Source organism: Meles meles, chromosome 10, assembly GCF_922984935.1.
Source record: "Meles meles chromosome 10, mMelMel3.1 paternal haplotype, whole genome shotgun sequence".
Classification (NCBI taxonomy): domain Eukaryota; kingdom Metazoa; phylum Chordata; class Mammalia; order Carnivora; family Mustelidae; genus Meles; species Meles meles.
In genome coordinates, this window is record NC_060075.1 from 98,721,808 (window position 1) to 98,747,271 (window position 25,464).

General features: G+C 34.7%; 1 protein-coding gene across 2 annotated transcripts in view; it reads right to left on the reverse strand.

Annotated features, from left to right (window-relative positions):
• Positions 1–25,464, reverse strand: part of LOC123951333 (zona pellucida binding protein) — a 108,347-nt gene that overhangs the window by 46,979 nt on the left and 35,904 nt on the right. For both annotated transcript variants that reach the window (XM_046019970.1, XM_046019971.1), the window contains one exon: positions 11,866–11,942. In XM_046019970.1, coding sequence (XP_045875926.1) covers positions 11,866–11,942 — 77 coding nt within the window. The remainder of the gene's footprint in view (positions 1–11,865; positions 11,943–25,464) is intronic.

A 25,464-nucleotide genomic window follows, 5' to 3' on the forward strand; every position in this document is an offset into this window, starting at 1 on the left:
AACAAAGTCCCTATCTCAAGAAACTATAAAAAGAACCAGAAGACAAAAAAGCATATAGAAAAAAGGAAATAAGATGGAAGTCAAATTTAATTGAACTGAAAGTAGGCAAACTAAAGTCAATGTCACACAAAGCTAGTTTTGTCATAAGAGCAATAAAATTAATAAATTCTAGCAAGAGTGACAAAAATAACAGAGAAGACCAAACAATTAGCAATGAAATGGAGAGTATTACTAACAGGTGCTGAAGGTCAATAACAGAAAACTCCACAGAACTTTATGTTAAAGCATATGACAAATTAGAAATGGACCAATTCTTCAAACACCACCAAGTTAAAAATTCAACTACAATAAAAACAAATATCTGGGGGTGCCTGGGTGGCTTGGTTGGCTGAGTGTCTGCCTTCAGCTCAGGTCATGATCGTGGAGTCCTGGGACTGAGCCCCGTGTCAGGCTCCCAGCTAAGCGGGGAGCCTGCTTCTCCGTCTTCCTCCTGTGATGTCTCTAACTCTCATTCTCTCTCAAATAAATAAATAAATAATATTTAAAGAAGTAAAAACAAATATCTGAACAGTTCTGTAACTATGAAAGGAATTAAATATGTAAGAAAAAGCTCCGTTAATAAAAATCTCCCGGTTTCCCAAGAAAATTCTACCAAACATTTCAAAAACTAATGCTGAATTTAAATAATCTCTTCCAGAAAACAGAAGAGATGGTAAAACTTCCCACTTTATTTTGTGAATCTAGTATTATCTAAATACAAAGCCAGACAGAGTCTGTATCAAAGAACAACTATGGACCAGTATCGTTCATGAACTCAATACAGTATGAACAAACTAAATCCAACCATGTCTAAGACATTATACAGCATGACCATGTGGGATTTATTCCAGGTATGCAGGGTTGTTTCATTATTTTAAAACCATTCAATGTCATCCACATATCCGCATATAAAAGAAGAAAAATCCTATGATCTCAAAAATTAACTCAGAAAAGCCTTGGACAATAGCCAATACTTACTATTAACAAAATCTCACCAAAATAAGATTACAGGGAAATTGTCTCAGAATTATTTACAAAAAGCATCTACCAAAAACCTACAGCACAAGCTCAAAAAAAGGGAAAGGGTATCTACTCTCACTACCTATATTAAACACAGCATGGATGTTTTAGCCACTTCGGTGATTCAAAAAATCAGTAAAGAGCCAAAAGTACAGATTGGAAAGGAAAAAATAAAACTGCCTCAATTAAGAAATGACATGACTGTCAGCAAAGAAAATCCCAAGGAATGTGAAACACTCCTCAATACAAAAAACCTTCTAGAGCTCTAAGTTCAGCAAGTACCTTAGAAACAAGGTAAACACGTGCTGATAAAGATGCATTACCATGCCCTGACATTGAGCTTACAGAAACCCAAATTAAAACACAGTATTACTTAAGGTTGTTCCACAGAAAAGGAAACACTTAGCATAAACTTATTAAAATGTATAGGTTATGTATGCTAAAACATACAAAAAAGGTGATAAAAAATCGGAAAAGACCTAAAAAGATGAAGAGACAGATCACGTCCATGGATTGGAAGAAAGAACACAGTGAAAGTGTAAGTTATTCCCAATTTTATACAGAGGCACACCTCAGAGATACTGTGGGTTTCGCTCCAACGGCCACTCCAAAGCCAGTATCACAATAAAGTGACTCAAATTTTTTGGTTTCCCCAGGCATACAAAAATTATATTTATGCAGTCTTCTAGTCTATTAAGTGTCCAATGGCAGCAGTATGTCTAAACAAAACATTGTATAGATCTTAACTAAAAAATACTTTTTTGCTAAACAATGCTAGCCGTCATCTGAGCTATCAGGAAGTCGTATCTTTTTGCTGGTGGAGGGTCTGCCTTGATGCTGATGGCTGCTGACTGACCAGGGTGGTGGTGGCTAAAGAACGGCATGGCTGTGGCCATTTCTTAAGCTAAGACAACAGTGAACTTTGCCACATCGATTGCTCTTGCTTTCGCGAATGCCTTCTCTGTAGCATGGGACGCTGTTTGGCATCTACCCACAGAACTTCTTCCGAAGTTGGAGTCCGTCCTCTCAACCTCCACCACCGCTGCTTTATCAGCTAAGTTCCTGCAATATCCTAAATCCCTTGTTGTCCCTTCAACGGTTTCCACAGGATCCCCACCAGGAGCGGATTCCATCTCAGGAAGCCTTTGCGCGTCCCTAAGCAGCAACTCCTCCTCTATTCACGTTTGATCCTGAGACTGTAGCAATTCAGTACCATCTTCAGGCTCCACTTCCAGTTCTCTGGCTGCTTCCACCACATCTGCAGTGACTTCCTGCACTGAAGTCTGGAACCTTCAATTTGTAAAGAAGCGCAGTAGCTGTGAAGCGCAGTAAAGCAAGGCGTAATAAAATGAGGTATGCCTGTGCAGGACTGACTAACATAATTCCTACCAACATCCCAAAGGGTTTTGTAGACATACACAGACTTTTGCTAAAATTTATTTAATGATGCAAAGATCCTAAAATAGATAACACAATCTAGCTAAGACAGGGATACAATGGGATGAATAGTGGCCCATCATTAAGGCCACAGTAGATAAAACAAGGAAGTATTGAGAGAGGCATAAACACAAAGAAGGGAAAAGGATAAAGAACCCAGAAATAGAGCCACGCAAATATTCTCAACTATAGTTGAACAAAAGAACCAAAGCTATTCAATGGAGAAAGGACAGCATTTTTAACAAAGGATGTTGGGAGAAATGTGACATCCACAGGCAAAACAATAACAACAAAAATAGGCTGGCCCTAAATCTCATACATAAAGCAAAACTAACTCAAAATGATTACAGATATCATTTGTATTGCAAAAACAAAAAAAAATACGTAAAATATTAAAAAAATAAAAAATAAAGAGTGGAAAATCTTCAGAATATAGGACTATAAAGAGTTTTTAGATTTGACCCAAAAAAGCACAACCTATTAAAAAAATGGATACATTTGACTTCATAAATATTAAAAACTTCTTTCCTTAAAAACCCATGTGAAAAGGAAGAAAAGACAAGCTAAAATCTAGGAGAAAATATTTACAAACAACATATGAGAAAAACACTAGATCTAGAATATATAAAGAACCCTTTTCAATGAACATGAAATAAGCAAAAATTCCAATAGAAAATGAGCAGCAGAGAGTTCATTAAAAGGATGTGCAGATGGCAAATAAGCATAACAAAAAATGACCAACATCATTAGCAATTAGGGAAATGTAAATTAAAATCATAATGGGATATTACTAAATAACTTTTCCATGGGGAATAAAATAAACAATAGTTACAATACCACATGCCAATAAGAACTTGGAGAAACAACCACTCATACACTGCTGATGGAAATGTAAAATTAACTATAATATGATCCAGAATTATTACGCCAAAATGGTGAATTATTTTCACATGAAAACTTTTACACCAAAGTTCACAAAAGCTATAATTTTGCCACTCAAAAATTGGGATCAGTCCAGATGTCCTACAACAGATAAAAAGCTAAATGAGCTGTGGTATATGCACCATAGAACACTACTCTGTAATATAAAGGAACCAACATTGGTACATGCACCACCTTGGATATCCTGAGCGAAAAAAGCCAATCCCATAAGGTCAAATTCTTTATGATTACTGAAACTTTAAAAACAGAGGGCAGAATAGTGAATGTCAAGTATTAAGGAAAGGGGGAGGGGGAGCAGAGTCAGGAAAGAGGTGGGCATGGTTTAAAAAAGCAATCAATAAGGGATCCTTATGGGACTGCAACTGTCTGTATCTGGACTATAGTGATGGATACATGACTCTGCACAAGAACTTAACACATAGAAACAAATTTGAGTAGACCAGCCAAAGCTAAATGAGAGCAGTGGAATTTAGCAATGTCAATATCCTTGTTTCTGATACTGTTCTTTATCAGTACCTTTGCAAGACGTTAGCATTGGGGTAAACTGGGCAAAATGTACAAGGGATTCCCCTATAATATTTTTACAACTGTAGGTCTACTTAAAATTCTCCTTAGTATTTTCACATAAAATAAAAAGATCTTAAAACAACTGATGTATGAGTGTCCCTATATAATTGTTACAGTAATTTTAAAACAAAACCACAAATTCTAAGGCATGCATCTCATATGGTAATGGTGTTTGAACTTCTTTCTTTAAAGGAGGCAGACCTGTGAATGCTTTGACCAAAATACTACAACACAGAAGATGCCAAGTAACTCCCAGACTGAGTTAGAAAAGGTTTATGCTTTTCACTTCCTATGGCTTTCTTACAGAAGGTGACCCCCTGTTTCAGAAACAAACCATCTGCTATGAGGAGTTTAAACCACATGGATGTTTGAAAATATGGAGATGGTAGAGAATGGAGAGTGTGGGAGAGAAAAAAGAAAAATAGAAGAAACCATAGCTGTAATTTTCCCAAAAATTTATGAAAAACATGAAATCATAGATTCAATAACCACAAACCAATCTCACATAGACCACATACAAATAAGACCAAACCAAAGCATACCATAATCAAATTGCTAAGAACTAAAGACACAGGGAAAAAAATTACTGAAAGCAAAGAAAAAAACCAACACATTAAAACAACAACCTGTAGGGCCACCTGGGAGGCTCAGCTCAGTCAATTAAGTGTCTGACTCTTGGGTTTCTGCTCAGGTCATGATCCAAGCTCCAGGCTGGGCTCCACACTGGGTGTAGTGCCTGCTTAAGATTCATATTCTTTCTCTCTCCCCCCACCCCCCTGCTATTTCGCCTCCAACCCTGCTCTCTCTAAAATAAATGTCAGTCTTAAAAAAAAAAGTAAATAATGGACTTCTTATCAGAAGCAATGGAAGCAAGTAGAAAGTGACAAAGAAACTAAAATGTTGAAAAAGTAGCCTCTCAGACCAAAATTCCCTAACTAATGAAATATTCTTCATAAATTAAAAAATAAATAAAAACAAATAGAATTTATAGGTAAAAGAAAACGGAAAGAATCCTTTGTCAGCAGATCACAACCACAACAAATGCAACAGAAGATTCTTCAGGCTAAAGGGAAATAATATCAGATAAAAACTTTGATCCTCAGAAGAAAGGAAGAACATAGAAAATGGTACTATACATGTGAAAGACTCTTTGTTCTTTAAATATCTTTATGATATGCATGACTGTTTACAGCAAATGCCTTCAAAGTATTTTTATAATATAGGTGGATAGAATGACAGCGCAAAAAGATGAGGGTGGTTTAAATGAAGCTATAAAATGGCAACATTTCTATATTTAGCAGGAAGGGGCAAAATACACATTTTATGTGAACTATGAAATGATAAAAAAGATGTATATCACAATGTTTAGAGCAACCACTCAAACAAATAAGTCAAAGAGTACACAGCAATAAGGACAACAGCCAATTAAAACTTCTGAGAGGCCCATTTGCTTAACTTAATAGCTGCAATCTAACAGGAAGGCTTCCAACATAACATAGATCAAGGGGCCAACTGCATACTTCCTGGAGACCAGAGAGGCTGGGGGTACAACCTGTGTATCTCCCTCTCTCCCAGTCTGGGACAGCTATCTCCTGACAAGGAGCTCCTGTAAATGTTAGTCCCTGGTTTTTGCAGCTGCCACTAAACGGGTGCCCCTTAATTACTGGGCTCTGGTGGCCAGCAGGGCTCATGTTCAGGGATTCAACGGGACAGCAGAAAAGAAATCCACAGGCTTGCTGCAGAGGGAACAGTCAGAAAATCTCACCATTCCCTCTTCCCCTGAAACAGGTAGGTGTGCATAATTTAAATGCTCCATCCTAAGGACCTGACTTCCAATAACCCTACATCTAGGTACTGAGGAGATCTTCCTTTTGGGACCCTGACAGATGTTGGCACACCCTCAACTAGTGGGAACCACTAAAATCAAAGAAGGTTGCTTGGAAAAATCATAAAAGTATGAAGACAACCAAGAGTCAAAGACATTATGGGGATCCCTAAAAGAAAAAAGAGAAAAGGGGCAGAAAGCTATCTGAAGAAATAATGGCTAAAAACCTCCTTAACCTTAAGAAGGAAACAAAATATCCAGATTGTGGAAACACAGATGGCCCTGAAGAAGAAGAACCCAAAGAAACCTACACCAAGACACATTTATTAAATTATCAAAAACTAAACAAAGAAAAAGAATCTTACAAGCAGCAAAAGAAAAACAACTTACTATAGACAAGGGAACCCCCACAGGACTACTACTGTTTTCAACAGTAACTCTAGCCAAAAGGGAATGGCACAATATTTTCAAGGAGCTAGAAGATAAAAACTGCCAAACATGGATGCTCTTCCATAGAAAGTTGTATGACCGAAATGAAAGGAGAGAGAGCTCTGCATACATTCAGAAGCTGAAGGAGTTCCTCACCTTACGAGAAACTGGCCTTACGAGAAATGTTAAAGAGAGTTCCTTAAGCTAAAAGGAAAACATGCCAACTAGTAAAAGGAAAATACATGAAAGTATAAATTTCAAGGGAAAAGGTAAATCTACAGTGGAATTCTGAATAATCTACTGTTAATAGTTTAATCAATTACTATATATAGTATGAAGGTCAAAAGACAGTAGAAAGACTATAATAAATATAATAATTTACTAATGGGTACACAAGGCAAGATTTAAATAGGGACATAAAAACATGAAACATTAAGGGGAGTAAAAGTAAAGAGCTTCAGAATTCATGTGAATTTAAGTCCATTACAGCTTAAAATAAAATCTTGTAACTGTAAAATATTTTACATAATTCTCATGGTAACCACAAAGCAAAAACCTATAGTAAGAACACACAAAGAGAAAAGAATCTAAACATAACTATTTCAGGAAGTAAGCAAGGAAAGTGAGCAAAAGAGAAATAAAGGAAAAAGGGAATTAAAAAAAAAAAAGCCACAAAAAAAAAAGTGCTGATATATCCATAACTACTTACTTGAAATGTGAAGGGACTACAATTTCTAATCAAAAGGCATGGAGTGGTTTACTGGGTATAAAACAAGACCGAACTGTATGCTGTCTACATGAAATCGACTTCAGGTTTAAGGAAACATAAAAAATGAAACTGAAGGAATAGGAAAAGATACTCCATGTAAATGGAAACTAAAAGAAGGCTGGAGAAGCCATGCTTAATATAAGACAAAATAGATTTTAAGGCAAAAAATGTAGTAAGCAACAAAAAAAGTCATTACATGCCCATCAACTCATGAACAGATTAAAAAAAGTATCTATACACCATGGAATATTATTCAGTCATCAAAAAGAATGAAATCTTGCCATGTGCAATAATGTGGATGGAACTGGAGGGTATTATGCTGAGTGAAATAAGCCAGTCAGAGAAAGACAAGTATCGTTATGATTTCACTCATATGTGTAATTTATGAAACAAAACAAATGAATATAAGGAAAGAGAAGGAAAATAAAATAAGATAAAATCAAAGAAGGGGAAAACCACAAGATACTCCTCTTAACTCTAGGAAACAATCTGAGGGTTGCTGCAGGGGAATGGGGAGGGGAGATGGGGTAACTGGGTGATGAGCTTTCGGAAGGGCACATGTGATGTAATGAGCCCTGGGTGTTATATGCAACTAGAATCACTAAACTCTACCTCTAAAACTAATAATACACTATAAGCTAATTAATTTATTTTAAATAAAAAAAAATTCAAAATGCATGTCAGCAATGAAAAATAAAGAAGTAATTAAAGGTACAAACTTCCAGTTACAGTTGACCCCCAACCACCCATGGAGGACATGTCCCAAAACGCCCAGTGGATGCCTGAGACTGTGAATATTACTCAACCCGATAATACCATGTTTTGTTCTATCCACACACACCTATGGTACAGTCTAAATTATCAAGTATATAACAGTAAGGGATTAATAATAATAATAAGATAGAACAATTATAATAATGTACGATAATAAAATTCACATGAATGTAATCTCTTTATCTCTTACTCTTAAAATATCTTATCATACTGTACTTGTCACCTTGTTTTACTTGTGATGATGTGACATGACAAAAGTCCCTACATGATGAGAAGAAGTGTGGTCAATAATGCAGGCATTGTGACACAGCATTAGGGCTACTAATGACCTACTGACAAAAGAAGGAAGATCATCTGCTTTTGAACTGTAGTTGACCATGGGTAACTGAAAACATGGGAAGTGTGTGCAGATAGAATTTTAAGATCTACTTCTCTTAGCAACTTCCAAATATACAATACAATGTTGTTGACCAGAGTGAAAGTGGTATACCTGACATCCCAGACTTACTTACCTTGTACAGCTGTATACATAAAATGTGCAACTCTGTGTATTTATAGGTCAACTTAATGTGGTAATAACATTGCAATATATACATATATTAAATCATTATTTGTATACCTAAAACTAATAACATTATATGTCTAAAACCAATATCATGTTATATGCCAATTTTATCTCAATATAAATAAATGGGTAGATAGATAAAATGAAACTCTAAAAATACACTCAAAGGATAAAAAAGGGGAACAAAATTAGGCAACAATAGTAAAACAGTAGGCATAAATCCAACTGTATCATAATTACATTAAATCTTAGTGGAATAAATGCTCCAATTAAAGTTTTTTTATTGAGACAAGGGGTTAATTATATGTTGTCTACAAGAAACATGCATTTTAAATATAAAGACACAGATAACTGAAATTAAGTGGTTAGAAACATATATCCCTTGCAAACAGTAAGCATTAGACACTGAATTAATAACATTAATTTCAGATAAAATTTGAAAGCAAGAATTAAAGGGGACATTTCATAAGAATAAAGAACAAACTACAGTTTTTAGTTTAAAGGTCTCACATATTTTGTTAAATTTGTAATGAAGACATATGTGGGTTTTTTCAATAAATGCAGAATTAGTATTTGACACAAATGAACAAATATCCATAACATAATCTCTCAGTAGATGAGGAATAGAGGGGAACTTCCTTGATCTGCTAAAAGGCATCTATGAAAATTTGGAGCTAACAGCATATTTAATAGTGAAAGCCTAAACTGTAGCTTCCCTAAGATTAGGAATAAGAAAAGGATATCTACTCTCACCACATCTATTCAACATCATACTGTAGATTCAAACAGGATCAGGAAAGAAATAAAAGGCATAAAAATCAGAAAAAAAGGAAACACTGTCTCTTATTTGCATCTGATGACATGATGGTTTACACAGAAAATCCTAAGTAATCTTTAAAGCAACTACTGTAAGAAACGAATTTAACAAGTGGCTATAAACACAATATGCAAATATGCACCACGCAAACATCTACTGACAACTGAAACTGACCAATGAATTTTTTAAATAGTCCATTTAAGACAGCACTAAAAAAATTAAAACCCACAAAATACTTAGGAACAAACTGAGCAGAAAATGTGCAATGCAAGCCCTTTAAACTAAAAACTGCCAAAGAAAAAATAATAAAAAGGTGAATTTTTTTAAACCTAAATAAATGGGGAGAATGAACATATTTAGGTGTTGGAAAACTTAACATTATGAAAATATTACTTACCAATTGACCTATAGATACATGGTAACTCTTATCAGAACCCGGGGCATTTTTTTGTTTGTTTTTAGAAATCTGACATGGAGACTTAAAAAATTTCTGTAATTAAAAAGGACCGAGAACATCTAGAACAATCTTGAGAAGGAACCAAAATAAAATACCTAAACTACTTGACATCAGATTTGCTGTAAAGGTACAGGCATGAACAAAGGGTGGCACTGGCACAAAGACTGACAAATACATCACTGGAAGAGAAGTGGAAAAACAGTGCATCGAAGAAGAAATAGAATATATCTGGATCAAATCTTCAAAGAGATACATCTCCCCTCAGACAAATATGGCAAAGTCAGTCTGAATTTCCCATAGTTGGGGGGACATTTTAGGTTACCTAGACCTTGCTAAATTCAAAGTGTATTTAGTAATAAGAAGCTAATATCAAACGAAAAGGCCCGAAAGTTGAAAACTGAATGAAATGAACAATAAAGCCAACAATACTAAATAATTTTTCAGATTTGTAAAGCAAAGTCCCTGGAATGCTTCTGTGAAAATACTCTGGTCTGGAGATTTTGAATTCATTTTATTATTGTGCTAACTATTATACTGCCATTACACTACAATCAACCAGAAAAACACCCATCGATCTTAATATAATAGGCAAAAAAGAGACCATCTTACTCCCAGAAAGGAAAAAAGAGAAACAGGAAGGAAAGCAGAACAGAAAAAGGCAGATAGACATATAGAGAAAAAAAAAAAAAAAGAAGAAGAAGAAGAAAGAAAGAAAGAAAAGAAAAAGTATCCAAATGACAGGAAAATCATAGGGCAGAATGTTCGTTGACAGCAATGTAACACAGCTACATAATATTCTAAGGAATTAATAAAACTGCATACCTTTGTTACTGTTAAGTTTCATGGAATGCAGAATTTGATTTTTTTGTTTCTATATAAGAAGTACAAATAAAATTAATTCTCAGCATTAAATGATATAAGAAAACTACAAATGGACACCAGCATGAAATCACCTCAAAGGAAAATAATAAAATGTGTTTCCTTCCCTACTCCTAGTTTCTCTGCTTGAACACACATTCCCACATCACCAAAGAAATTACACCAGCTGAAGAACTATGACTATTCAAGAGTATGAAGATTGGTAGGAATCTAAAAGATGTGTTATTAATTAAAGAAAGAATGATTAGCACATTACCCAGGATTAAGAAATAAGAATAAAAAAATAAGACTGACTGCTCTCTGGTGCCCCAGAACATAAACCCTATTTCCAAAGTAAAAATAAATAAATAAAAAAATATCAAATCTATCCCAGAGATGAAAGGTAACCCCTAAGGAAAACTTTTAAATGGAAATACCAGATAACACACAGACTGATGATGTAGCTATATTTCAGGAGGCACAAATTAAGAAATCATACCCCTGTCAGTTTCACTGGGGAAAAGTGATAGTTGTGGACCTGAACATGCAATATACCTATACCTTTATAAGGACATTTTGACAACTATCAAAATGTAAGTAATCTTAAATTCCAAATATTCAAAAATGACATTTTTTAAAGATTTTATTTATTTATTTGACAGACAGAAACAGAGTGGGAACACAAGCAGGGGGAGGGGGAGAAGCAGGCTTCCTGCTAAGCAGAGAGCCCAATACGAGGCTCAATCCCAAGACCCTAGGATCATGACCTGAGCCAAAGGCAGACACCTAATGACTGAGTCACCCAGGCTCCACTAAAAATAACATTTTTTTACAAAGTGCTTCTGATCACAGGGGAGTAACCACAGACAGGACACAACACTGCTATAAGTTACAGTGTAAATAGTATGTGAAGTATAACATGAAAGAGAAAACTAAAGTAAACTGCTGGGAGGCTCAGCCTAATTTCTGCCTTGAGCACAGACACAGGATGCTGCTTTCAGAAGAACATGAAAATGGTTAAGAAACATGGTAGATCAAATTTTTCATTTTAGGTAGGGTAACAGTAATCCTGAGAGAATTCTACTTGATTATGATTCTAAATTAACATGGAACAGAAAATAAGGCCAAAGAAACAGAAAAATCACCTTTCTTAACAGTTACAAGATACTAAATTTTAAAGCGTTTCATAAAAATATTAACTGTATTAAGTTCTTATCATTTATTATTTGATGAAGTTTTACTTTTACTGTTGAATTTCCTAAATTGAAGGGTAGATTTGATGTGTTCAATAACTAGCTAAGATGCTTACTTACACACTGAGCATTTTCATATTTTTTTAAAATTTCTCCAGCCTCACATAACATACCTTAGACAGTCTTTTGGAAGATTCACAATTATGGTCTGCACATGGCTTAGGTCCTTTTTCAGTGTCTAGAGATGAAACTGAGAAAATACATTATATTTTATCAAGGGCCCAAAGTCTGTATCACAATATTAAAATTGGTTTTTGAAATATACAATAGGTCATTTATCTAATATTCCTCATCCAGTAAGTAATTAAGGAATTAAGTAATTACTTAAGTAGTAATTAAGTAGTAATTAATTAAGTAATCAATTAATTAAGTAATTAAGTAGTAATTTAATTACTACATTAGGTAGTAATTGAAGTAAGTAATTAAGTAGTAATTAAGCTTAAAAATTAAGCAACTTCCCTAATATTAAACTATACTATTCAGCTATAAATCTAAGCTAAAGATTTATTTTATGTAAATCAAGAAAACTTCACTAAGTGAACCTAAGGATTAATAATAATGATAGTAACAATAACAATTCCTGATGATGACAATGATGAGAGGAAAGATTGAGCAGAAATACATAAAACAGGGAACATAAAAATCATAGAAAAGCTTCACCATATAAAGGGTTGCTTCTTTGCAAAGTAAACAAAATTTACAACCCCTAGTGAAACTAAATAAGGAAAAAAGAAAGGGCCCAAACCAACAAAATTATAAATAAAAAAATTATACAACTGATAAGATGGAAATTCAAAAGATCATTAAAAGGCTACTCGGAATAACTATATACCCCTTAACTGTACAAGGTGGAAGACATAAAAATTCGTGAGACATAAAAATCAAAGAGGAAATAAAAAGATGACTTAAGGATTTCCATTAAATAATCTTTCTAAATTATTTCATCAACTTAATTACCGCAGTTCTAAAACCTTGTCACTTCCCATTATTTATGAAAATATCTAAAAAGAAATCTGAAAAACAATTTTTTTAATTAAAAAATTTTTAAAAATCTGATTTCTATCCCTAGGTCTAGCATTAATAAACACAGGCATTTTATTTAATATCTCCTTGAGATCCAGTCTCTGCTCTGTAAAGTATGAAGCTATTATGATTTTGTCTCCTTCCTAGCTGTGAAAATAGGATTTAAAATGTCAATCTTAATAATCTAAGTTCTATATAATATAACCACAAACAGTCGTGACCAGTTTACTTTCCCCAAATTCTCTATATGAGAAGACAGATCCTGGCTCATATTATCAACATTTGCCCAGCACATTATGTAAAATATGTTGGATGGATAAGCACTGATATGAAGATAATAAAATTGACCATAAAAGTATTAATAACACAGAATATACTGTGGAATAATGGGAAATCTTCATTACTTCAATATTCTTTTTTATATCTCTTCAAAACATACACATCATGAAATTTCCCTGCTGCCCTCTCAACTGATATAAAGTATTACAAAGTATCACAAAAAGATAATATAGTACATCAGAGTGATTTTATAAAACCAAACAAAACAGGTGTTAACCTGAAGCAGACCTCCACGAAGGGCTGTAAATTAGGTAAAAAAAAAGTTTTTGTTTTTTTGTTTTTTTATGGACTATCTTTTAAATCCTTTTAAAATGAGACCATCATAAAACTAAACCCAAGAAATAAAAATTGCTAGACTTATATATCAAAAATATACAATTAAGTTAAAAAAAGTACTTTTAAAAATGTAGCCAAATATTTAAAATATTACTTACCTAAGGTCTTTTGAAACTACTGTTCATTACAAAGTACTGTCTTCATTTCTGAAGACAGTAGACCAGAGTCTACCTATTTATCATAATATGATTAGGAGATCAGATCATCATGAAGAGACACAATTTTATTTTTAATTTGGTCTGTATAAAAGTTTAAGGTAAATTTAAAAATCCATCAAAATCTACTATTTATTGGGGTATGCGGGCAGCTCAGTTGGTTAAGCATCTATCTGCCTTCAGCTCAGGTAATGATTGGGCTCTCTGCTCGGAGGCAAGTCTGCTTCTCCCTCTTCTCCTCACCCCTCATATTCACTTGCTCTCCCTCAAAAGAATAAAATCTTTTTTAAAAAATCTACTATTTAGGGGCACCTGAGTGGCTCAGTCATTTTTTAAGAGTCTGCCTTCAGCTCAAGTCATGGTCCCAGGGTCCTAGGATCAAGTCCCGCACTGAGTGCCCTGCTTGGTGGGAAGCCTGTCTCCCTGCCTGTGTTCCCTCTCTCTGTGTCTCTTTTTCTCTGTCAAACAGATGAGTCTTAAAAAAAAAAAAAAATCTATTCATTAAACTAAAGCAAAATTGCTGGAAACAATAACAGAATCCACAGAAATTATCCAGTCTTTAGAATCAGTGTAGAGTGGTTAATCAAGTCATTAACATCTAGAATGCTTAAGTTATACTCCAGTACTAATGGTGGTAAGAGCCAAAAGGCAATAATCACCCCCACCACCTTTTTAGGTAAACCAAACAACACTTATGCTGTCTAGATCAGTTCAATTAGCTCTCTGGAGCTAAGAAAGCATCTTTTCTTTCTGAACCCCTGCCTCCTTTGCTATACCTGCTGTACTTAGGCTAGATGGCCAAGCTCATCCTGTATAAAACTATGCATGTTTTTTTGTCTTTTTATATGAAACTTTCTACAAAATTTGAAAATGAAAGAGAAATGATATCTGTAAAATGGTGAAGTAGGATATTTCAAGTGACATCCTACCATAGAAATGCTGACAAAAATGACACAAAATAGTCAGAATCAAATTTGTTGACACTCTATAAAACATCTAATTTTTATATCAACGAAGAAAATGCTGAATCCACAGAAGTTGACTTATGTACAGCACCTGAAGAAACTTCTATCAGAACACTAGCTAACATCAAGCTGAAGGACATGAGAGATCATGTACAACAAAGAATAGAGTCTTACAAAGGTAGTTTAGATAAGTCCCTAAAACAAATGATTACAACTCACATGAGCAACAAAAACAAACACAAAAAAGAGGTGGAAGAATCTGACTTCATGATTATGACCTCCTAGACTATTAAAAATGTACAGTTTTCAAAAAATTATAAGGAATTGAAGAAAGAAGACAGTATGAACCAACTGCCAAGAAACAAACAAACTATCCCTGAGGAAGCATAGAAATTGGAATTACCAATTATATTAAATATATTAAAAAAACTAAAGGAAATAATGAACAAAAACAAAGAGGAAAATAATTTCTCAACAACTAGAACATATTAAATAAAGTGAAAGAAAAGAAACTCAAAAGAAATTCTGAAAGTGGCAATTACGACAATGAAAATGAACTCACTGTAGGCTTTCAAGTATAAATTTCATCTTCTGAAAAAATAAGTGAACTTGAGGATAGGAAAACTGAAATTATCAAGTTACAGGAGCAGAAAGAAAAAGCAGGAAGAGAAATGAAAGCCTAAGAGATCTGTAACACATCAAGGGTACAAACATATGCATAATGGCAGTCATAGGTGAGAAAATGAAGAAAAGAACTAAAAGAACATTTGAAAAATGCCAGTAATGTCCCAATTTGAGAAAAGATATCTACATATCCAAAAAAATCAGTGGAATTCAAGTAGGTTAAAGGAATTCAACAGTGAAACACATTATAATAAATCTGGCAAAAATCAAAGTCAAAGAAATTATCTTGAAAGCAGAAAAAGAGAGAGAAGAAAAAAAGGAAGTTATGACTTCCTACAAAGTCCATCAAAAAGAATAAGAGCAGATTTATTGTAAAAAAAAAAAATGCAGTCAGAAGGCAGTGAGATAACATATTTTAAGTATTAAAAGAAAAAACGTTCAACCAAGAATCCTGTATCTGGAAAAGTATCCTTCAGGAATGAAGACGAAAGTAAAATATTCCAAACAACATTAGGCTTGCAACATTAGCCAGTAACAGGACAACAGACAGTAATCCAATGCTATGGAAAGAAATAAAGAACAGTGGTAAAGTCAACTCCACAGACACAGGGCAATATTGTTGTATTTTTATTATTTTAACTCTACTTTTTTCATGTAGATGATTAAAAATAAATATGTAAGATAATAATCATAAATCCATGTTAGTGGGTAAACAATAGATAATAATGCTATTACCAGGAACATCACAGAAAGGAAGGAACAAACTATACTGGGGCAGAGTTTTGGTACCCTGTTCAAACTAGGCTGGTATTCAAACTATACAATTACATACCAAGTTATTAACTGTAAAACTCAGGACAGCTGCCAAGAAAATAACTGGAATATATTCAGAAAGAGAAATGAAAAGAAAATCAAAATGCTATTTTATAGTCAATTAAACACAAGAAAAATCAGTAACAGAACATTAAGAAATAAAAAAGGTAAAAGAGAATTCCAGTTTATACTCCAACATGAAAGGCACTTGAATGCTGTCACTCCTGTCCTCACAAGCAAAGAGGTAAATAAACTGAGACTTACAATCTCCCCTTTGATTCATCAGATAACTGAGATCTCAAAGAAAACTGCTGCCCATACCACTGTAGGGGAAAAAAAGGTAGTTATGGAGAATTATTGCTTACCAGGGGGAGAAGCCCCAGAGCAAGCACCTGCCAGGGGAGCTAGTAGTATGAGAAGAAAAAAACTGCAACTTGGAATCTGTTGAAGGCTTGCAGTGAGAAAGCTCAAGTATTAAAAAAATTCCAGATCACAGGTACCTCCACACTTTCATGAGTTTTTGCCCCCATTAGTCCCAAGAGGTTCTCAGGGAGGGGACTAAAATCCCCTTGTGCTTCTAGCATGAGGAAGAACAAAATAAACATTTTGAAATGCACCGATAATACTCAGTTGTCTTCAATAAAAGTCTGCCTTAAAGAGAAATATTTTACTGTAGCTCAAGCACCTTGAGGTTTACCAGAGTCTAAATGACCTTGCAGACTGGAAATATCCAACACCAACTACCTGCCGGTTTCCAGTGAAAACCAAAAAAGAAGAGGAAAAACACTGCTGGAGGTTTCACACTAAAGGTGTAAGCTGTCTAAATCCTGAGATCTGGTTGTGGGGCGATAGGATGTTTTTGCTACCTCTACAAATTACCACATTAAGAGGGTATCTTATAAATCAAGAGATTACAACAGAAGGATTTTAAATCTCATACTTATTTAAGAAGACTCTAGGAAAATTCAAAGACAACAAAGGAGACAAAAACAAGAGTACCACAGAAAATTTTAGCCTCTGAAACCAATAGTTCTCATAAAGAGTAAATAGAGGCCAAATCCTAAGTAGATAAGCAAACAATATTATAATAAAACACACCTAATTCAGTTCTTACTATGAGGCTTATCATTTCCAGTTTTCAATAAAAACTTGCAAGAAATACTAAAAGCCAAAAACGTTTCAAAAAACACAGCAAGCTGGGTGTCTGGGTGGCACAATTAACTGGGTGTCCAACTCTTGATTTCAGCTCAGGTCATGGTCTCAGGGTCATGAGATCGAGCCCTATATCAGGTTCTAAGGCCAGTGTGGAATATGCTTAAAATACTCCCTTTCCGCGCCTGGGTGGCTCAGCGGGTTAAAGCCTCTGCCTTTGGCTCAGGTCATGATCCCAGGGTCCTGGGATCGAGCCCCGCATCGGGCTCTCTGCTTGGCTGGGAGCCTGCTTCCTCCTCTCTCTCTCTCTGCCTGCCTCTCTGCCTACTTGTGATCTCTATCTGTCAAATAAATAAATCTTTAAAAAAAAAAATACTCCCTTTCCCTCTTGACCTCTGGTCCTCCCCCTCTCTAAAACAAAATAAGAAAAATCTTAAAAAAAAAAAAAAGGGAACTGAACAAGCATTATAGTCATACTCAGAAATGGCAGAGACATTGACATTATCATACTGGAAATTTAAAGTAACTATGACAATAGGCAAAGGGCTCAAATGGAAAAGGTAGACAATGCAAGAATAGATGGGTAATGTTAAGGACAGAAATTAAAACTCTAAGAATGCCTCAAAAGGAAATGCCAGAATCAAAAACGCCAAAAAAGAAATGAATGGCTTCCATGAGTTCATCAGGAGACTAAATGTGGCTGAGGAAAGAATTAGACTGGATTGGAGATTGAAGTATGTCAGTGGTAACTCGTGAACCTGAAAAGCAAAGTGAAAAAAATCATGGGAAAAAAAGAAACAGAAAAGAACTTCCAAGAACTGTTGAAAACTAACAAAAGTTACAATGTACATACAACAGGAATTCCAGAGGGAAAAGAATTAATGAAATAAATAGGACCTTTTTAGCAACAGTGGATAAGAATTTTCCAGTTAATGACAGATAAAAGCAGAGCTCCAGGAAACTGACAGACAATACACAGAATAAATACTGAAAAATCTTCACAGGGGTATACCATATTCAAACTATAGAAAATCAAACAAAAAGAAAATCCTTAAAGAAGAAAGGGGATAAAATACTTCTTACTAATAACAGTGAAGCAAGGATAAGATTTACATCGAGGAAGATTCTGAGAAGATGGCAGAGTAGAAGTCTCCCCTCATACACAATTTCAGTGGAAGAATCTGTGCCATGTAACTGTTTTGGAATTTGGAAGTCTATGGGAATTATGACAATTTCCAACAGAAGGCTTGAACGGCAAGTTACTGTTAATTTCAGTCAATTTTGGCTCTTAGCACAGTCGTGGCTCCCCATCCAACACCCAAAGAACCATGGCCGGCAGCTGTGCATGTATTCTTGAATTAGCCTGTACATAGCTTATAGGAGCCAAAATGGGGGAAGTTAAAACAAAAAAACAACCCTGACCTCCAAATATCAGATGTGTGCTTGATTTTCTCACTGCTTCTTCTTTCACAGAGATATAGGTAAGAGGCAGGCAGCCCTTACTGTTGCACATCCTTCCACGTCACAAGTCCCTCTCACACAAATGGAGATGACTACTAGAGACCAAAAAGGGTCAGTGCCCCTTTTTTGCCTCATTTTTCTCTCTTTCTTTTTTGGTAGCCAGGCATTAAACAGTATGGTATCTAAAAACAACATTTACAGGAAAAATAGGAAGTGACCATATATGAACACAAAGGTAAAAGAAAGGTAAGACCTGAGAGACTTAAGTTTATACCTCACATGGACCTTTGGCACAAAGAGAGCCTACATTGATTTAAAAAATAAACAAAACAACAAAATAAACAAACCCTGGAAAAGGAAAAGAATCTTATTTCTATTTTATACTTATACTATTAGACTCGAGTGCCAGTATTCAAGAAATCATAAGACATATGAAGAAACAGTATGGTCTGTTCAAAGGAAAAAAGTAAATCAACAGAAACTATCCCTAAAAAACACCTGATGGCAAGTTTATTGGACTAAGACTTTAAAACAATCCCCTGGAGTACGGGGAAAGAATTAGAGAATATGTAGATAAAGTCAAAATTATGTATGAACAAATATATATTAATAAAGAGACAGGAAATGAAAAATTCACTAGAATGATCTGAATGCAGATGCGATCAGGCAAAAGAAACAATGAGTCCACTTGAAAACAGAACATTAGAAATTATCAAATCACAGAAGAAGAAAAAGCCTGAGGAAAAGTGAGTAGAACCTAAGAAAACTTTTGAACATCAAATGAACCCAAATGAACCAAAATATACATTATGGGAGTCCCAGAAGGAAAGAGAGCAAGTATTGGAGCAATCATTTTAAGAAAACAGTGGCTGAAAACTTCTTGAATTTGATGAAATCATGAAAAGAAACATCTACGAAGCTCAACAAATACCAAGTAAGGTGAACTCAGAGAGACTCCCAGGAAGGAACATTATAACGAAGCTTCTAAAAGACAAAGAATCCTGAAAGCAGGAGAAGAGAACTAACATGTCACATACAAAAAGTCTTCAGTAAGATTATGAGCGGACTCCACCACAAAAATTTTAATGACCAGATGTCAAAGGCTGATATATTCAATGTGCTAAAAGCTGTTCTTTTTTTTGGTTTTGGTTTTGTTTGTTTGTTTTTAAGTATCAAGTAAGAATCCTGTAACATGCAAAACTGTCTTTCAAGAGTAAGGGGGAATTAAGACATTCCTAAATAAACAAAAGCTGAGGGACTTGTTATCATTAGACCTGCCCTCCAAGAAATGCAGTAGGAGTCCTGCAGGGTAAAAGGGAGGGACACAAGATAGTAACTTGAAGCCCTATGAATAAAAGGTCTCCATAAAGATAAATATGTGAGTAATGCTAAAAGCTAGTGTTATTGTAAGACTAGAATCTAACAGCAATTTTTTACATGATTTAAGAAGCTATTAAAAATCAGTCTAAAAGCTAGTATTACTGTAACTTTGGTTTGTAACTTCACATTTTACTTTCTGCATAATTTGAGAGACTAAATTCATTTAAAATAATTGTTACTTTATATTTGGGGGCAATGTATAAAGTCATAATTTTATGACACCAACAATGGAAAAGGGTGGGAAGAGAACTGTTAAAGCATGCAAAAGACAGACAAAGATACTATAAGAAAGTTTAAGATCCATATCACTAATAAACACTGATGCAAAAGTCAACAAAATACTAGCAAACCAAATTAAGTAACATATTAACAGGATAATATACCATGATTAAGTTGGATTAACTACCAGAATGCAAGGATAGATCAAGATACAAAAATCAATCATTGTAAGACACCACATTAACAGAATGAAGGGACCAAAAAACTTATATAACCATCTCATTTGGTGCAGAAAAGTCATTTTACAAAATTCAACACCCTTTAATGGAAAAAAAAAATACTCAACAATGCAGAAACAGGAAGAAAATCCCACCATATAATGAAAGACACACACATATATATAATCAATAGTCAATATCACATTCAGTGGTGAAAGACTAAAAGTTTTTCCTTCAAGACCAGGAACAAAGCAAGGATGTACTTTTGCCATTTCTATTCAAAAAGTACTGGAAGTTCTAGCCAGTGCAGTAAGGCAAAAAAAAAAAAAAAAAGAAATATAAAGTAACCATCTGGAAAAGCAGTGAAATTATTTCTCTTCAGAGATGGTGAAACATCATGTTTGGAGTAAAGATTCCACAAATAAAACTGTACAAGTAAATTCTACAAACTTACCAGATACAAAGTCAGCTGCATTTCTATATACTGCAATCAATAGCATGAAAACAAAAATATGAAAATAATTTCACTTATGATTAACCAAAGAGGTTAATTACTTATATCATGAAAATTACAAAGCACTGCTGAGAAAATAAAGACAAAAATGAATGAAAATGTGCTCCATGTTCATAGATTGGAAGACTTAATATTATTAAGATGCTAATACTATCTGAAGCTATCTATGGATTCAATGCATTTCCTACCAAAATCCCAATGGCCTTATATGGCAGAAATGGAAAACCAGATGCTAAAAACCATGGAATTGCAACTGACTTAGGCAAAGCAATGTTGAAAGATAAACAAAAGTCTCCCATTTCCAAGCTTCAAATCTCACTTTTCAAAGTTACTATCAAAAGACTTATGATCAAAACAGTGTGGTACTGGTATAAGGGCAGGAAAACAGAAAATTAAACAGGACAGTCCAGAAATAAACCCATATATCTGTGGTTACCCAACTTTCAACAAGGGAACACTCACAATTCAATGAGGGAGACCACAGTCTCCAAAAAATGCTGCTGGGCCAACTGAACATCCACATGTCAGTGAAGAGAGGACCTGTATTTCACAGTATATAAAAAAATTACCTCAAAATCAATCTTTGACCTAAATACAGAGGTAAAACTTCAAAATTCTTGGAAGAAAACAAAGTAATATATTAAAAAGATCAATAAACAACTTAAGATTACACTTCAAGGAAAAAGGAAGAGGGGGGAAAAAAAAACAACTTGTCCCTATGTTAGAAGAAAGGAAATAATAAAAATTAAAGCAGATGTCTTCTTTGGAAAAACGTCTGCCCAGTTTTTCAATTGGATTTTTTGGTTAGGGTGCTCAGTTTTACAAGTTCTTTACATATTACAGATACTAAACCTTTATCAGATTTATCATTTGCAAGTATCTTCTCCCATTCCATGGGCTGCCTCTTAGTTTTGTTGATTGTTTCCTTTGCTGTGCACATCTTTTTATCTTGATTAAGTCCAAAAGTTTATTTTTCCTTCTGTTTCCCTTGCCTCAGGAGACATCTCTTAAAAGAAGCTGCTACAGTCAATGTTGAAGAAGTTACTGCCTGGGTTCTCTTCTAGGACTTTATACTTTCAGGTCTCACATTAAGGTCTTTAATCCATTTTTATTTTATTTTTGTATATGGTATAAGAAGGTGGTCCAGTTTCATTCTTTTGCATGTAGCTGTCCAGTTTTCCTAACACCATTTGTTGAAGAGACTCTTTTTCCCATTGGATATTCTCTCTTGCTTTGTCGAAGATTAAATGATTATGTAGTTATGAGTTCATTTCCAGGTTTTCTAATCTGTTCCATTGGTGTCTGTGTCTATTTCTACACTAATACCATACTGTTTTGATCACCACAGCTTTGTAATATAACTTGAATTCCAGAACTATGATGCTTCCAAGCTTTCTTTGCCTTTCCTTTTCAAGATTGTTTTGGCTCTTCAGGGTCTTTTGTGGTTGTATATGAGTATTAGGATTGTCTGTTCTACTTCTGTGAGAAATGTATTTTGGTATTTTGATTGGGATTGCATTAAAAGTATAGATTGCTTTGGTTAGTATAGACATTTTAACAATATTTGTTCTTCCAATCCAGGGGGGAGGTTGGTAGGGAATGGGTTAAATGGGTGATTTGGATTAAGGAGTGCGCTTGTCATGATGAGCACAGGGTGATGTATGAAGTGTTGAATTACTAGAATGTACACCTGTAACTAATACAACACTGTATGTTAACTAACTGTAACTAAAATATTGTAAAAATTAGGGGCGCCTGGGTGGCTCAGTGGGTTAAGCCGCTGCCTTCGGCTCAGGTCATGATCTCAGGGTCCTGGGATCGAGTCCCGCATCGGGCTCTCTGCTCAGCAGCGAGCCTGCTTCCCTCTCTCTCTCTCTCTCTGCCTGCCTGTCTACTTGTGATCTCTCTCTGTCAAATAAATAAATAAAATCTTTAAAAAAAAAAAATAAAATAAAATAAAATATTGTAAAAATTAAAGCAGGAATAAACAGAATATGGAATAGGAAAAAATAGAATTAACAAAAATGATAGCTGGTTCTTTGAAAAAAATAAATGGATAACTTTTAGCTAGGTAAGAAAAAAGGAGAGGCTCAAATAAGTAAAATTATAAAAGAATAGGGAAACATTATAATCTGATACCACAGAAATACAAACGATCATTAGAGACTGGTATGAATAACAATATACCAAAAACTTGACAACCTGGAAGAAATGCATACATTCTCTTTTTTTTTTAAGATTTCATTTACTTATTTATCTGATAAAGAAAGGGAGTGGGTGGGAGGAGGGGCATAGGAAGAGAGAAAGAGAGAGGGGAGAATCTCAAGCACACTTCACACTGAATGCAGAGCTCAATATGGGGCTCCATCTCACAATGCTGAGATTATGACTTGAGCGGAAATTGAGTCAGATGCTTAAAACGGCTGGACCACCCATGCATCCCAGAAATAGGATTCATCCCTGGAATGCAAGGATGGTTCAACATATGCAAATCAACAACTGTGATGCATCCCATTATTAGGATGAAAAATAAAATCCCATGGTCATCTCAACTGATACAAAAGTATTTGACAAAATTCAACAGCCATTCACAATAAAAATTCCTAATAAATTGCGTATAAAAGGAAAGTACTTCAACATAATAAAAGCTATATATTACAAGCCCCCAGCTGACATCATACTCAATGGTAAAAGGTTAAAGATTTTCCTCTGAGATCAAGAATAAGACAAGGGTGCCTAGTCTAACCATTCCAATATAATAGTATTAGAAGACCTAGCCCAAGCAATCAGGCAAGAGAAAGAAAAAGCATTTGAATCAAAAACAAATAAGTAATACCATCTCTGTCTGCAGATGATGTGCTCCTAAATATAGAAAACCCAACAGACTCCATCAAAAAAACTGTCAGACCTAATAAATGAATCTAGTAACCTTGAGAAACATAAATCAACATACAAATATCAACTGTATTTCAATACAATAATGATACATCACCTTAAAACAAATAAAGAAAACAATCCCATTTATAACAACATCAAAAATAATAATATACTTAGGAATAAATTTAAACAATAAGGTAAATGATCTGTACACCGCAAATAGTAAGATATTGATAAGGAAACTGAAGATTCACAAATAAATAGAAAGATATCCCATGTTCATGAATTTAAAGCATCAACATTGTTTAAAAGTCCATACAAGGGGCGCCTGGGTGGCTCAGTGGGTTGGGCCTCTGCCTTCGGCTCGGGTCATGATCTCAAGGTCCTGGGATCGAGTCCCGCATCGGGCTCTCTGCTCGGCGGGGGGCCTGCTTCCTCCTCTCTCTCTCTGCCTGCCTCTCTGCCTACTTGTGGTTTCTCTCTGTCAAATAAATAAATAAAACCTAAAAAAAAAAAAAAAAAAGTCCGTACAACTCAAAGCAATGTATGGATCCAATATAATCTCTCTCAAGATTCCACCAGCATTTTTTACAGAAATACAAAATAATAATAATAATAAAAATCTTATGGAACCACAGAAGATACTGAATAGCCAATGTACTTCTGAAAAAGAGGAAAACTGGAGGCAATACACTTCTAGTTTCAATGTATATTACAAAGTATAGTAATCAAAACCAATATGGTACTGGCATGAAAACAGACACAGATTTATGGACCAGAACTGAAAGCCCAGGAAATAAACTCATGCATATAAAGCCAAAGGAGCCAAGAATACTCAGTGGAGAACATGTAGTCTCTACAACAAACTGTATTGGGAAAAGCAAATAGTCTATATGCAAAGAATGAAACTGGACTCCTATCTCACACCACTCACAACAATTATTTTGAATTGGATTAAAGATTTTAATGTAAGACATAAACCATAAAATTCCTAGAAGAAAACATGCAAGAAAGGTCCTTGACAGTAAACATGCCAATGAGTTTATGAATAGGACACCCAAAGCACAAACAATGAAAACAAAACAAAAAAAAAAAAAAAAATATGTGAACTACATCAAACTAAGAAAGTTTTTCACTGTAAAGGAAATAATTGTGTGTGTGTGTGTATGTGTCCAGACACAATGAAAAGCATTTAGTCATGAAAATGAAGGAAATTCTGCCATTTGCAACAAAGTGGATGAACCTTGAGGGCACTGTGCTAAGTGCAACAAGTCAGAGAAATAAATACTTATGAACTCACTAACATACAGAATAGACTAAAACCACTCACAGGAACAGAAAACTGATTAGTGATTGCTGGGGTAGCAGCTGGGGCCTGAGGCAAATGGATAAAAGTAGACAAAGAGTATAAACACAGATATAACGCAGAGTGTGAATTACGTGAGCTATAATGTGAGTATAGTTAATAATTAATGTAGTGTATATTTGAAAACTTCTTAAAGAATAGATTTTAAGGGGCGCCTGGGTGGCTCAGTGGGTTAAAGCCTCCACCTTCGGCTCAGGTCATGATCCCAGGATCCTGGGATCAAGCCCCACCTCGGGCTCTGTGCTCTGCGGCGATCCTGCTTTCCCCCTC